At 35.0% G+C, this 16,065-nt stretch overlaps 2 protein-coding genes across 4 annotated transcripts; one reads left to right on the top strand and one right to left on the bottom strand.

The window, feature by feature from the left end:
• The first annotated feature begins 381 nt into the window (after positions 1–381).
• LOC122316571 (pumilio homolog 6, chloroplastic-like) lies at positions 382–10,197 on the top strand. Of its 2 annotated transcripts, XR_006244272.1 has the most exons (11): positions 382–631; positions 1,496–2,187; positions 2,426–3,804; positions 3,966–4,107; positions 4,207–4,314; positions 5,409–5,621; positions 5,721–5,831; positions 7,006–7,200; positions 8,014–8,185; positions 8,816–9,014; positions 9,876–10,197. XR_006244272.1 is itself a non-coding variant. In XM_043133194.1 (10 exons), exons 2-10 carry the CDS (start codon positions 1,567–1,569, stop codon positions 9,896–9,898), a joined length of 2,964 nt encoding a protein of 987 aa, XP_042989128.1. In that variant the 5' UTR covers positions 383–631; positions 1,496–1,566; the 3' UTR covers positions 9,899–10,197. The 2 variants fall into 2 exon arrangements, 1 of the variants encoding a protein (XP_042989128.1); XM_043133194.1 differs by lacking the exon at positions 8,816–9,014 and having other exon boundaries at positions 383–631.
• Positions 10,198–13,125: 2,928 nt separating this feature from the next.
• On the bottom strand, positions 13,126–15,391 carry LOC122316569 (GDSL esterase/lipase At1g29670-like). 2 transcript variants are annotated; one of them, XM_043133193.1, is made up of 5 exons: positions 14,989–15,391; positions 14,715–14,839; positions 14,333–14,578; positions 13,660–13,906; positions 13,126–13,508 (listed from the first exon to the last, which is right to left on the bottom strand). In XM_043133193.1, the coding sequence occupies exons 1-5, from the start codon at positions 15,224–15,226 to the stop codon at positions 13,276–13,278; spliced, it is 1,089 nt and encodes a 362-aa protein (XP_042989127.1). In that variant the 5' UTR covers positions 15,227–15,391; the 3' UTR covers positions 13,126–13,275. The 2 variants fall into 2 exon arrangements, with proteins under 2 accessions (XP_042989127.1, XP_042989126.1); XM_043133192.1 differs by having other exon boundaries at positions 14,965–15,386.
• Between the last annotated feature and the right edge of the window lie 674 nt (positions 15,392–16,065).

Below are 16,065 nucleotides of genomic sequence, written 5' to 3'. Positions count from 1 at the left end.
TAGAAAAAGAATATGAAACATGTTCATCAACAAGTAATATTGTATAATTTAAGTTCACTTTATTCTCGAAACTTCTATTAAACTATATTTATAAACTTGTATCAAATTTCTTTAGATTGGATGGATATATAATGCATGTTGGATTTTTTTATTCCATCATAATTTTTTTTCATTTCATCTTATTCTAAAGTTTTTTTGTTCTTCTAATAATCCATTATTTCTATTTGTTATTTTTTTCTTATATTTTGTCATTAATATATATTTTTACTAAATTATTATATAATTAAATATATATTTTCTACACTGGGCGACGTTCCCCCCTACTATATATATATATATAAAGAGAGAGATATTCATACCGTATCCATCATGCCACTTTCCTAGTTTTTGATATTTGTCCTTCCCTGCCCTTAGAAGACCAACAGCAACCAAAAGACAAAACCCATACTTAAGTTTAACTGAAACATAGCAAAACCTTATCTGGAATTAGCACTTTTTCTCTTTCTTTTATAGCAACCAAAGCTTCCATTAAACCGACTCCGTGCCAAATAAATATTTCAGAGCCAACTCTCTGTCTCTAGAAAAAGAATCTAGGGTTTGAAACAGTGAATCTTTCCCCATAGGTTTTCTGGTAAGAGAAGAATCTTCACCATTCGCTCAAAATAATGTTCTGGAAAGTAGTGTAGCTAGGTTTCATAGTTGCAACCTTTTGTCGTTCTGTCTGTTCTTCAACTGTATCTTGTGTTTTTTTTTTTATCCTTTTTTGTGCAGACGCGTGCTTGAATTTTAATGGGGTTTTCCCCATGTTTCTATGTGCTTGAATTGGTTTTGAAATTTGTGTGTAGGCTGGAAATCTTGTATTGAGGAGGGTTTATCTCGATGATGTTTTTGGTGTTTGACTGTTTTTGTTTTCGGTTTTGATTTTAGTCTTTTGTCTTGCCCCCTTTTTTTTTTTTTTTTTTCTGTTTGGGATTATCAGAAAATTGAGAAACTCATATTGCATAGACCGAGTGAAGTGTTTATTTCTTCGCGGGTTAGATTTTTGTAGCAACTAACCAGAGGGTCGAACCTTATATATTTTGCTAGTACAGTGTTAAAGCTTAGGTATTGACCTGGTGTGCATAATGGGATTGAGTTTATGTTGTTCTATTGGTCTCGACCTCTTTCAGTATTTAAAAACAAAAAACCACGCTACTGGTGTTTAATGAGTTTATTAGCTCTCCCATGCGTAGGTGTTGCTCTTGTATATGTCCCGGGTACTCGGCTTCACCTTTTTCAACAAAATTCATATTTACCAATTAAAAAAAAAAAGTTTATTAGCTGGTGTGCTTTATTCGGTCTATATTACTAAAATCCAGATATTGTTCTTTTGACAGCAGTACATTTATTGTTCATTTTATTTCTGTATATTATGTTTCATTCTTTAATATGCTCTCTTGTTAATTTGTAATTGTTCTTTTTCACTATAATTTAAAATGAATGGTGGGACTTTCAGGAGACGATGTGAGATTTCTTGATACCATTTATACCAGTAGGAAAAAAGTAGCTTATTAATCTTCTGTTAGCATGGCCACGGAAAGTCCTATTAGAATGTCAGAAACTAGTGGAAAATGGCCCTCCCATCAGGAGGCTGCAACATTTGCGGCAGAGGAATTGGGATTGCTTCTGAAGGGCCATAAATTTCATGGCAGGGGGAGGGATGTGGTCCCTAACCGAAGTGGAAGTGCACCCCCAAGCATGGAAGGCTCGTTCTTGTCCATGGATAACATTTTGTCTCAGCAGGCTATTAACTCAAATGCAAGCTTGGCCAGTCTAAACAGTGCTATGCAGAACTACGAGTCTGAGGAACAGCTGAGAGCCGATCCAGCTTATTTGTCTTATTATTTATCCAATATCAACCTAAACCCTAGGCTTCCTCTCCCACTTATCTCATCCGAGAATCGCCGAGTAGTACGCCATATTGGTAGTTTTGGCAACAACTGGCCATTGACTTCTGTGGATGATAGCAGCAATGGTTCTTTGCATAGGTCTCGTGGAACCCTTTCTACGCAATATGAAGAGTCTGAAGATGATCAGTCACCCCAAAAGCCTCCTGATGATTGGGTAGATGAAACGGGTGGGTTTTGGTCTGGGCAGGAGGTGACTTCATCATCATTTCAACACAGACATGTGGTGGATTCAGTACAGGTGAATACTTGGTATTTGAATACTTCATCCCCTTTCTAATGTACGTTGATTTTATTTTCTTTGTTAAAGTCTGAAATGAGTGGCTGTCCTCTGACACTGAAACTGAGTTTTTGTTTTGTTGTTTTTTTCCCGGATGTAAAACTCCTGAGTTGTTTGGAAGTGATCAGAATTTGCTTCCAGCTTTGTCCCATCAAAATTGCATTGTTTGAAATGTGTAATCATCACCTTGCATTTGCAGGAAGATTCTCCCCACATTCAATCATCTGAATATAGTCATTCTAACTTGTTAAGCCATGGAGTGGCAGAGGAAGCATTTGATCACGATGCTGACTCCCGTTCCTTGTGTGATCCCATTATTAGCACATCAAATGGTGTCACATCCACCTTTGGTACAGATGATAGAAGGACACTGTCAAGTTCTGATCCTTTGGGTGGCCCTGTTTCTAGCTCGTCTTCTCATGATCTTACAGGAAATAGGGATGTAAATGATTTGGGCGTTACCACCATTGAATCTGATTTGAAGGCTCTTAATATATCTAATCTTCCAAGTTCAGAAAATCGAAAAAATCAAGAACATTGGCAACGTAGCAGTCAGAATAATTTGTTGCTACATCAGGTACAACAACAAAGCAATTTATCTCAATTTCAAACTGCCAAGTCTCAAGTGATATCTCAAGGTGCAAACTGCACATATGTTGGTGTGGATCGGTTTGTCCATAATACCAGCAAGTTTACGGCAGAGGTACAACCGGTACTACAGTCATCTGGGTTCACTCCACCGTTTGCAACTGCTGCAGCCTACATGACTTCAGCAAATCCTTTATACCCTAATTTGCAGGCCCCAGGCTTATATTCCCAACAATATGTAGGTGGATATGCTTTGAATCCCTCAATTGTTCCTCCATATATTGCTGGGTACCCTCCCCATGGTTCTGTTCCTGTTGTTGTTGATGGAACTGCTGGTCCAAGCTATACGGCCCAAACTTCTGGGGTTTCAACTGGGGGAAACATAGCTCACGGAGCTGATATGCAGCACTTAAATAAGTTCTACGGGCAGCTTGGTTTTCCACTACAACCTTCTTTTGGCGATCCTGTATATATGCAATATCATCATCCACCTTATGGTGACGTATATGGTATTTCTGGTCAATTTGATCCATTGGTTTCTAGAGGTGGTGTTGATATTGGGGGCCAGGCTAGAGCTCTTGATTCGCAGAAGGGACCCAACGTTGCTGTTTATTTGGATGACCACAAATTCCATCAGACAAATGGAGGGCTGAATAACATGAACCCAAGAAGAGGGGGGCCTATGAGTTCTAATTATTATGGAAGCCCACTAAACATGGGTTTTCTGATGCAGTACCCGAACTCACCACTTGCTAGTCCAGTTTTACCAGGGTCACCTGTTGGTGGGACTGGTGTTCCTGGGGGCAGAAATGAAATGAGATTTGCTCTAAGCTCTGGTAGAAATGCTGGTCTATATCCAGGATGGCAAGGTCCAAGAGGGTTTGAGAGTTTTGATGACTCTAAAATATATAATTTTCTTGAAGAGTTGAAATCAGGCAAAGGTCGCAGATTTGAGCTGTCTGATATTGTAGGACATATTGTTGAATTCAGGCAAGTTGTATTCTTTTCAATAATCGTTGATAGGGTACAATTCAAGCAAGAACTAAAACATTGCAATGACTTGCTTTTTTAATTCTTTTCAATAATCTTTTCATCTACGATTCTTCATATCTTTTCATTCATAAGTAAGTCATTGTGATTTCCAACTCCAGTGCTGATCAACATGGGAGTCGGTTTATTCAGCAGAAGTTGGAAAATTGTAGTGTTGAAGAGAAGGTGTCTGTATTTAAAGAAGTTCTTCCTCAGGCTTCCAAACTAATGACTGATGTTTTTGGCAACTATGTTATTCAGAAGGTAAGTTTCTGATATGCAAAACACCCTGTAGACTCATTCCTAACATGCTAGTTCTTTTAATGTTGCTACGTCGTTTTTGCTTTCTTTTGTGATCTTTAGTTTTTTGAGTATGGAAGCCCCGAGCAGAGGAAGGAACTTGCTTATCAACTCACAGGTCAGGTTTTGCCTTTAAGCCTGCAGATGTATGGCTGTCGTGTAATTCAAAAGGTATGTCTTCCTTTTGTATTCACTTATGTGATCCTGCTGTATTGATATAGATCTCAATGCGTCCATGTTCTGTTTTTCACTCTTTATGTTCACATTCAATGCAAAATACCTTTTTCTGCTGTAAACAAATCTCTTTGATTAACAAATAAACATTATTATTTTTATTGCAAAAAATGATGAGGAACTATCGTTAGTTACAATTGGTACTAAACTATAATTGGATATCATTTAAATTTATATGGCTTGATATGGATTATATGGACTCAAATTTTGTTAACCTGTTGTTAGGAATGAAATCAAATTTTGATACGGTAGTAAACTATAATTTGCTAATAAAATCAAATTTTGACTATCTCCTCGTGTTAATCGAAAAAGCCCCTTTTTCCCTATTGTGCTGATGGCTGCCATTGGTAATTTGCAGTGGTGTTGGAATGAGCAATCTATTCTGAGTGGGAAAATCAGAGAAAACTGAAGCTTTAGAAGTGTGAGGATTAGAGGGAACCATCTAGATATCTTTCTTTTTTTATAAGTCGGAACCATCTAGATATCTTTTTTTTTATAGGTGAACTATCTAGATATCTAGAATGAATTAAGTAGGTGCGAATTCTTTAGTTATTTCAAGAACTTATTTTGTTGGCCTTATTTTACCCCTAGATTCACATCTTTTTTTTCCCAGTGGTTTGGTCTCAAAATGTAGCCCTCAACACATATCTTAAGAGCCATCATGACTTTATTCTTGTTGTTTTTTACCTTGAACCATTCATCTGCTACTAAAGATATTTGGTGCTAAGTTAGTCCTGATCTGGCCGCTGTTTTGAGGATAGGGAACGCTCCCCTGACAGCTTTAGGGACTTTTTCTTTCATACTTTGTTGCTTTGGGCCTCTTCTATTGCATGGAATGCAACGGGTCTTAATGATTTGTATGCTACTATCCGTAGCACGTAGTTTTGTAATTAGGCTTTTTCTTGTATACTCTTGTGTACTGGGGCTTTGCCTATTTATGTGGATTGATAAAACTTCTTCTACCTATCAAAAAAAAAAAAAAAAATGGTTAGAGAAGATGCTAATTCTGATTCTATTCTATGCTGTTACAGGCACTTGATGTCATTGATATTGAACAGAAAGCACACCTTGTTCGAGAGCTGGATGGTCATGTCATGCGGTGTGTTCGTGATCAAAATGGAAATCATGTAATACAAAAGTGCATCGAGAGCATTCCAACTGGGAAAATTGAGTTTATCATATCTGCTTTTCGTGGCGAAGTTACGACACTTTCTATGCATCCTTATGGTTGCCGTGTCATACAGGTAATATTAAACTTGAGTGGTGGAAGCACTTCCTTGTTCCCTTCTTTTTTGGGTTGTCTGCACAAGACTAAGAAGCTGTTTCATGATGGTCTTTTGCAGAGAGTTCTAGAGCATTGTACAGATGAGCTTCAATGTCAGTTTATAGTTGATGAAATCTTGGAGTCTGTTTGTACTCTTGCTCAGGATCAGTATGGAAATTATGTTACCCAGGTTAGTTTCTTTTGGTTGGGCTGTGATGTTTGCTAGGCGTCTCATCTCTCTTTCATTGCTCTCCCTTTCTCCCTTTGTTTCCCTTGTAAGCTGCCTTTATGCTTAGTGGGAATTAAATCTAGTTCTTCAAGACAATGTTGTGCTTATGTAGTTAGATAGTGTTAGGCCTCGTATGTTTTCACAAAAATTTTCAACTAATCTCTAATCATTACAATTTTCCAAATTCTCACACAAAATAAAATAAACAATTATACTTTTTTAAATTCCAAAACAAAAATAATATTAAAAAAATATATTCTAACAATATTTTATTCAATTTTCAACTTTCATCTCAACTCATCTCATTTGCGAAAACAAACGAGGCTAATCTATTAGAGTGACTTTGGATGGAACATTCCAACAAAATCAAAGAATGAGCATGGAAATTAAGTTGTGTATTTAAAGAATGAGCATGGAAATTAAGGCGTGTATGCAGTTTTAGGTGGCTTTTAAAGATTATGAGTTCTTGTTCTTTTAAAAATAACTTACTCCATTGATTGACATTTTTCGGTTCAAGTGGGAAGCTCTTTGTTCTTATGTTTTTTTAATATATGTAAAAATATTTTTATCAATACTAAGAAAAAAGGAGTAGCCCAAGTAACACAGGACGTAGTTAACAGAACACCGATGTAGGAGCATTGTATAAAAATATTAACGAAAGATCTTGTAGTCATCAAATGGTAGCAAAAAGAAAAAGGAAATAACTTGTTTGTTTTTGGGCCTTTTTTACTTTGAAATAATCTAATCGATTTAGGTGGTATTATTTAAACCTTTTTTTTTTTTTTTATAATTAATAAGAGATTTTATTACCAAGAATAGGCATATCCCAAGTACATAGGAAGTATACAAAGGAAATACCTACTACACTCTAGAAGCAGGAAAAAAACTAAAACAGATTCAGTACATTATCCTCTTCCCTTACAAAAGTCCTAGCCCACAAACACAACGTATATACCTATTGAATTTATGTTTATTTATTTAGGCATGTGTGTATTTACCTATTGATGAAGGGATGTATGAATATTTGTACTTGATAGAGACTAGAGAGAGAGAGAGAGAGTTTTGTTGTCCCTTTTACTAGTGTATACCTGTCAATTGTTGGATGTTAACCCAATGCTTTGTTGATTTATATCAGCATGTACTGGAGAGGGGAAAGCCTCATGAAAGGAGTAAGATTATAAGCAAGCTGTCGGGACATGTTGTACAACTTAGCCAGCATAAATTTGCTTCAAATGTTGTCGAGAAATGCTTGGAGTATGGTGGCTCTGCTGAGCGGGAACTATTAATTGGAGAGATTTTCGGTCATAATGAAGGAACTGATAATTTATTGGTAAGTCAAGCTAAAGCATGGGTTAATATTGGGCTTATTATTCATGTGAATCTCAGCCTGCTCAAATGAAGTGGGAAGAAAAGGGAAGAGCTATTTTTATTTTTATTTTTGGATAAGTAAACGATTATATTAATAATAGGCATAGCCCATGTACACGATGGTATACAAGAGAAGAAACTTATTTAAGGAGGAGAAAAGGAAACAAGAAGATCATGCAGGTCTAGACCATGAGAGTCTATAGCTATGGCCCATATAAATAACGTTCTAACAAAAAAGATCTAAGATCCTCAAAAGATCTCTCCTTGTCTTTGAACTTCTTGTCATTCCGCTCCTGCCATAGGCACCATAGACTGCAAATAGGGATCATCTTCCACATGGCTTTGATTTGTGGAATACCACCTAGATTTATCCAACAAGCCAAAAGCACCTTCACTGTGGCGGGCATAACCCACACTACCTCTAGTCTGCCGAACACCTCAACCCATAAGGCTCTAGCAACGTCACAATGCAATAGAAGATGATCTATAGCTTCACAGCTCTTCTTACACAGGTAGCATCGGCCTATTATGGTTACCCCGTGTTCACAAATTATCCGTCATTAAGATCTTTTCCAATGAAATTGTCCATGCAAAGAAAGTCGCTTTTGGAGGTGCCTTATTATGCCAGATCCTCTTCCATGGAAACTGAGGGTTTGCACCTTACTAGTTGAACAATTCTAGATGTGATGTAATTTTTGAGAATTATCAGGACTATCTTGCTTTTGATATACTTGTATGAAACTTGTTCTTAGTTATGATATTTTACTGCCTGTAGACAATGATGAAGGACCAATTTGCAAATTACGTGGTTCAGAAGATTCTTGAAATATGTTCTGATAATCAGCGGGCAATGTTGCTTGGTCGTGTAAGAGTTCATGCTCATGCTTTGAAGAAATACACTTATGGAAAACACATTGTTGCTCGATTTGAACAGCTATTTGGAGAAGGTGCGTACATATTGAGATAAACTAAAAGACACTTTTGTTGTCTTGGGAATCTTTTGATAATCAATCCCGTATGTTTGTGTAAACCCACTGGCCAAAAAACTTTTGCTGTACCTTTCAGTCATTTCATCTTAATTGCCATTTACACACTTATCGTTATGCCCCTCAGAATTTTTGCATTTGTCTTGAACGATATTATTCCTTTATAGCTAACTGGCTTCCAATTTGGATATGAAAGAGCTTCTGAAACATTTGAGGCACAGCAATAGCTGTCAAAAAAGACTGTAGACTAGATGCAGTGGTATATGATTATCTTTATGCATAGAAATCATGTTTAATGTTGGAGAAACAGGAAATCATGGACAATTTTTGAAGTATCTTTTTATTCATCAAAAAAAATTTTTGAAGTATCTTTTACTCTGACTTAATGTGCAATTTTTTTTAGTACTGCCACATCCACATAGGAATTATACAAAATAATCTTACAAACTGATGTGACTTCATCTGATCTGTTAGATCTATTTTATAGTAAAAGTAATTTTACAATCTGATGAACCACGTCAAGCCACTCCAATTTGTGATATTGCTTTTGTGTAATCCCTTTGTGGCTAAACTATTTTTTTTTTTAATTAGAGTTACCACAGCACATTTGGTAGGAACGGAAGGAACTAGAAATTTGAGAGGAAATCAGGAAGCATTCTCTTTAGTCTTCTATTAAGTCCTTGTGGGGAGTTCCTCTCCTTTGCATGGATATGGCACTTCTCAATTAATGAATAAAAAGACTTGTGTCGGTGACAACCCTTTCTTTTTTGGAAGTATGGGAGACTGAAAAGTAAGAAACTTCATGATTTATTAGTTGTTTATTTTCCTTTTAGTTTTTTTAAGGTAATCTTCTAATTTGAGTTAAGACTCAGGCGTGCATTGGTTTTGTGGGAAGTTTTACTACAATGGCTATATAGGTGGAGTGTCTTGCATGCACTTAACTAACCTTGGGCCAGGAAACATACTAAGGGAGTCTACGTGAAGATTTCATGTATATATAGGCACTGGTTATGCAGGTTTTTTTTTTGGGAGGGAATGAAGTTTAAATTTGATTATCTGTTTTCCTCTCGATCTTGAGCACTATGGCTGGCAGGATTATCTTTTCATAGACTGCAGAAAATCACATGAAAATCATACCTGTGATTTTCTGCAACTCTTCTCTGCTTATGAATGCTATTCATGTCAGCCAAAACTTAGACCTAGTTTCTAAGTCATTTTTTAAGGTTTCAGTCATATCCACCTAATCGACTGTAAGATATATGATTAAGTTCAATAATTTTAGCTTCATTTGATCTTGACTCTCAATTCATCAAGGTAATCTGTTTGAACTGTTTATAAAGTCTTAATTGAATTGGGATAAGTTTAAATATTAACTTATCTTCTAATTAATTCAGTCTATTCGGAAGAGATAATCCAAAAGTCATTTTCAATATTTCATGAACTAAATATTACACTCAATGACTTCTATGAAGTCTGTATTGCTGACATGATAGCATTGTAGGGGAACCAAATAGATATTAATTAAGGAATTTGGCTAAACCTTGTCCAATTGTGATCATAGTCTCTTTTAGCTGTTGAATTCCCTCCAGGGCTAGATCACATCCTCAAAGGAGCTGCATCTCATATTTCCTTTGCTTCTTTCCTCGTGCAGAAAATCCTACAACTGGATCCTGATGCCAAATGTGTGGAATCATCCAGTATGGGCATGTATTTCTCGCTTCAGTGGAAAAAAGTAACATGATAAGATATGTATATGCTTCTCGAAAAGGCCGTACCACGGTTACATTTATGCAATTTGGTAACTTCCACCCAAGGAAGCTGCAACTAGTTCAGTCATTGGAAAAATGGTCGATGTTGTAAACAATGTAAAGCAAGCGACAGAATGTGTACATTTTCAAACGGTGTGTTTTTATGTTATTACTGCAGGGTGATTGGTTTAGATTGCAACGCAAGGGTAATTATTCGGAAGGAAATCCTGGGCTGTATAGTTATTTACTGGATTTTCCATGCAGTGTGTGGTTTTCAAAATTGGGTAAACCCCAATGACTAACCACACACCCCCCCCCCCCCCCCCCCCCCCCCCCCAAAAAAAAAATATCCGAAGCTGTTGGACTTGGATTACATTTTTGCTCTGCTCTCAGGGTGCTTTATGCAACTATGAATGTGGTTAACTGGTCTTTGAGCCGGTCAAGGAATACGAGTCAAGAATTAAATTTTCAGCATATGATAATTTCCTACAGAAAATTATAGCGAGTATTATGAAGTAAAACGTGGATGTTGTCAAGTTGCCAGGGACTCATTCTTTGAACTGATTACCAATTCCCTTTCGCCACGTCATCTTCATAGGCCAATTCTTCCAATCTTTGCATTGCCAAACACTTTCACTCCCATCAGCTCCAAACCCCATCCCGTAAGTTTTCACATTCCACTCCTTCCCTTTTTCACCACTTCTTAGGCGCCTTCCTACCCATATAAAACAACACATTATCCTCCCTGTAAATAATCAATCCATATAAATTCCCTCTCTCAAGTCTTGCACACGTACACATCAAAATGGCCAACTTCTCCGATCTCAGCCGCACCATTTCTGCAAGATGACAATGCAGAAGGCCACTATCTTAAGCATTGGGCGAAGAGAGAGATCAAAGAGGTCCAAGCGTACCCCGTCTTGTCTCAACAACCCTCCGTCCGAAGGAGAGTACCTAGGCTTGCTCTTGCTAGGTCAAGGTGGTGCCTCCACAATCAACATCAACCAACTGTGTCCCACACTTTATAAACATAAATAATATTTGCAATTTTGGAATGCGCAAGCACTGAGCAATTTTTTTGAAAAAAGTGAGTAAATACGGAACTATATGACAAAAAAATTAATTTTTTTAATAGTGAACTTCATTTTTTTGTAAAAAGATTGTACCACACTTTAGGATTAAATTTAACATTACTCCTTTATAGATACACCCATTGTAACAAAGCTTTCCCATCATACCGAGCACCCAGAGAACACAAAGGTCAGTCACCAAATGTGGGCTTCGGCTTTTTTGTTCTCTGAACATGGAGGAAGGGTGCGGCAGTTCATGTCTAGGGTCTGTAGAGAGTGGATTTGTAACTTTGTGCATTAAGTGTATGTATAAATATAGAAAACTGAAACCCTAGAGGAGCAAGGGAAGAGAGAAATGTGCATGCCATGGAGACGTGCATGGGTGTGGAGTCTAAAGTTGGTTCTCACGGCTTTGGTTTTGGACGTACGTAGTTTGGGCCCTCCCACATGAGTTATGGGCCTCAACTCAACCTCTAAAAATAATCTAGCTTGTCCCATCAAATTTTCAAGCCGTCCAAAAAAAAATTTTTATAAAACCTGAAATTAACATGAACTTTTTTTTTTTTTTTATATTGGAGATTGAGGAGGGGGATCGAACCCAAGACCTTTCTTATGGAGATTGAATCTCATACCATCTGAGCCACATGCTCTTGATGAAATTAACATGAACTTGGTACTCGGTCTGGGTGTTACATTATTGAATGTGGACCAGATCCTCTTTGAGCTCCTAATGTTTTGGTTTGGGAGTTTTGAGTGACATAAAATGATATGGCTAACTTTGAAAACTGCTTCATTTTTTATTTTTTTTTAAATTTCAATCATGTTGCTTGCGAAAATTATTGAGGGAACTGCTTTACTTCTTCTTCAAACTCTATAACATTTTAATGCTTTTAGGGACGGCTGCCTGAAGCCGCTAACCTCAAGAAAGGTCCCTCAAAACTATAAGCCTTCTACACAACGTATGTATGACATATGGTGCGCGCCCTTAAGTAGGTTGCCAAGATATGACATATAAAAAAATCTCATGGTGTTCAAGGAAAGAAAAAAAAAAAAAACCTAGTTTGTTTTCATATATAAGTTAAGATTAAAGTTGAAAGTTGAATAAAATATTATTCTAATATATTGTTTTAATATTATTTTTGTATTGAAATTTAAAAATTTTGAATTGTTTATTTTATTTTATTTAAAAATTTAGGAAAGTTGTAATGATTAGATGAGATGAGATGAAAAATTTTGTGAAAGTAAAAAAGGCAGGAAGCTAGGTTCGGTTTGGCCATTAGAAATTATTATTACAAATTTAAAATTTTCATCTCATCATTACAACTTTCTCAAATCTCGATACAAAATATAATAAATAACTTAACTTTTTCTTAATTTTTTCAAATCTCAAAACAATAATAAATATTAAAATATATTTCATCTTAAAATTCAAAATTTTCATTTCAAAATTCTCAATGACCAAACCAAACCTTATAATTATGTCACACCTTCACTTGATCAATATATTATTTGTCATTCTATTTTAATGTTTAAATATTTATTTATTTGAATAGAAAAATAAAAAATAACAAATAACGAATTAATTTGATAAATTTATTTATATAAAAAGTTTTGCTATATACAAGCACAGTTGCGTACTAATCTGTGTATCAATATTGATTAATTCATACTTAAAATTTAAATTAACATTATTTTTAATAAAATTTACTTTTTGATCAATCACATTATATTAATATATAATTATACTTATAATTATATTTTTTCTTATATAAATATTCCTTGTAACATTTATAAAACTAAAAAAGGACACGATCGCTGACCGGAAAGTACTCCCATTGGAACTCTCTTCCTTCTTGAACGTACAGAACTTGTGGTTGGTCACGTGAACAGGTACGCTACTCCATGCCTCGAATTAAGTACCTCACAAGAATCTAAGATATATAAAATCGGGGTTATTATTCATTATTTTTTCCTTATTTTTTATTTTTTTATTATTATTAATTAATATTTTATTCTTTTTTACTATTATTTATAAAATATCTAAATCACTTTACTATCTAAAAACAGCGTTGAAAAAGAGTTGTTGCATGCAAATGGATTAATCCCTTAATGATTTGCCATTGAAAAACTGAAAAATTAATTAAATAATAAAACTGTAAACATTACTACTAGCAGATCATGATCATGAGAGTAGTGACCAATTAAAAGCTGATGATGAGGAAGATCTTGTTCGTTAAAGCTGGACAAGGTGTTCAATATCGAATGGATAAGAATCGGTTGGAGACTGAGCTCTGTATGTTCTTCTCGTTTGCAACTCGTAAAGGGCCTCAGTAGGATGGACGGCATCAAAGAATGCATATTGGCTCCTGTTACTGCACACATTCCCATTGCTTTTGCAATTCAAAGGGATAATATTACCGGCTCCATACACTTGACAGCAAGGAAAATTTATATCCTCATTGAAACCTAATATATAATTAGCACACAACATGGATTAATAAATCCATTTTAATCTCATATTTTATATATTTATATATATATATATATGTAACAGTAATAATTAGGAAAATCATGTACACCATTGGTTAATTAATTGGTAATTATTAAATATCTATACCTTGAGAATTAACGATGCTTGTCGTAATTCCAGTAAAGTTTATGAAGATAAAATTAGCATCGGGTAGACTGCGACTGAGGCCGGCCACCATTGGTTTAAGCTCATCGTTCCAAAGTGTGATTGCATTGGTGATATAGGCCATGCATGAAGCCTCATTAATCGCACAAATAGACAGTCTGAACAAAGTACAACGTGGCATATCCAGTCCATGAACGGCTACTTTCCTTGCCCCGTACTTGTGCAAGGTCTGCCATCAATTAAAATAGAAAAATTTTATACATCACATTATTATTTTACTTTTATTGATCTATTATATAATATGTAACATATTTTTTGTCATAAGATGATTTTTTATTAAGATAAATATGTCACATCTTATATAATAAAATAAAAATGAGATGATGATGTAATGTATAGCATTATTCATTAATATATATCGACACAGATCAATGTGCTTTCCTCACTTTCTATTTTACATACATTCATATATATATATATATAAATTCTTTGCTCGACACACCATCTATAATATAATTTTATTTAAAATTTAGATTTATAAATTAAATGATGTCATGTGAGTGGTGTAGAGACTAAAGAATAACATATATTATAAAGGATATACAAATTATAGAAGGTATATATATATATATATATATGTGCAAATGCTAATTACCTTTAATTGCTGAGAAAATTGTCGACGGAGAACTGTGGCATATTGAGATGGGGTAAATCGGAAATGAGTAGGGTAGACAACTGGAATGAAGTAGTTATTGAAGTAGTCGTTGCTGCCTATTGCAACAGCATATATGCATTTGCTTAGGTAATCCATGGCTGATTCTCGATTTCCCAACATTTTGACGATGCGGGACACTGTAGTTTTGTGATTTTCCAACTGTCTATCCATGCTTATCCGATCTCCCTTACAAAGATGAAACAGTACACTCGGATTGCTTAATAAATATTGAATTGATTGTTGAGTATTTGTGTGCGTACGTACGTCGTTGTTCATTGTGCAACGTATATAGTATTTGTGTAACTAACTAAAATTAATTTACCGCAAATTGTCCCGTTTCATTTCGGATCCCCGCTCCACCAGATGCATAATTGACGCCTTCAAGTATTTCCGGACCGCTGGCTGTGGCGAATGGTGGGATGTAGTGGTCAAAACCCATAGACTCAGCTGCAATCAAAAGCATCCATGCATGATATATAGTTGGCAACCATAATGCATGCATGGAAATAGAGACAGATATAGTTGGATATGGATAAATATGAAGAAGTGAATGGAAAGAAATGCATGCAGACCAAGAAAATCCATCGGAGTACGACCATTGGTAAATCTTCCCGTCACCCCCCCAGGGAAATCAATCCCATAAGGTAGATACTTGACTTTTATAGTTGTATTGAGGTTGTTGTTATTCCCATTATCAGCTATGGAGTCCCCAAATATGAAGAAACATGGTACTTGTGGCTTTGCGTCGGCATAATATAAATCATGTTGCGAGTTTGATGCCAGGAAGAAAACAATCAGCAGCTTCCATGATGATATCTTGCGTGAGCACGCCATCGACTGAAAAAATGGACTTTTATGATCGATCACCTACAATTTCAAAGGACTTTGTAATATTGAGACACTGAGAAAGACTACAAAGATATCTGTGTAAGAAGAGAACCATTTATATGTACTTTGGAATAAAGAAACATATAGAACTTGGCCCTCCATTATAGCACTCACAATAGTTCCTTCTTCATATTCTTTAAAATATATCACTAAAACTCATTTTTTCTATTTTACATATTAACTTTTATAATAGATCATACATCAACTTATTTATTTTTTTGTAATATCATTTAAATAATGTTTTTTTTACTTTTTTAAAAATTTCCTTTCTACTAATAAATTTGTAATATCTATATATTTTTTTATATTTACAATATATTATTATATATAATGTAATATAATTCAGTCTTATAAATACAAAATAAAATTATATAAGTCAAATAAAAATTAAAAATCAAATCAAATATGAAAAAATTGGATAAATAATATTTTTAAGATTTTTTTAGAAAAAAATAAAACAGAGGTGTTTTAAATAATAAATAATAAAAAAATTTATATTGAAAAGTAAAAAAGTAAAAGAAAATGAAGAAGTAAATGAAGTATAGATAACAGTACCCGGCAGGCGCAGGAAGCTGTGGATTAAGTACTGATTGCTGTTTCTATGCTCTTGGTTTCGTCGCATAGAACACGCATAGGTCCCTCACAGGTAAAAAAAAGTAAATAAATAAATTAATAAATAATTAAAAAAAAAAAAAAGAATTGATTGTTCAACTAAAAGGGCTGCAATTGTGGGCTAGCTCAAGGTGTACGTTATGCGTCTTTCGCATATGGGTGGGCTGTATTAA

Source organism: Carya illinoinensis, chromosome 7 (assembly GCF_018687715.1).
Source record: "Carya illinoinensis cultivar Pawnee chromosome 7, C.illinoinensisPawnee_v1, whole genome shotgun sequence".
Taxonomy (NCBI): Eukaryota; Viridiplantae; Streptophyta; class Magnoliopsida; order Fagales; family Juglandaceae; genus Carya; species Carya illinoinensis.
The sequence above is the reverse complement of the archived record's forward strand: the minus strand, read 5'-3'. Positions and strand labels throughout refer to the sequence as shown.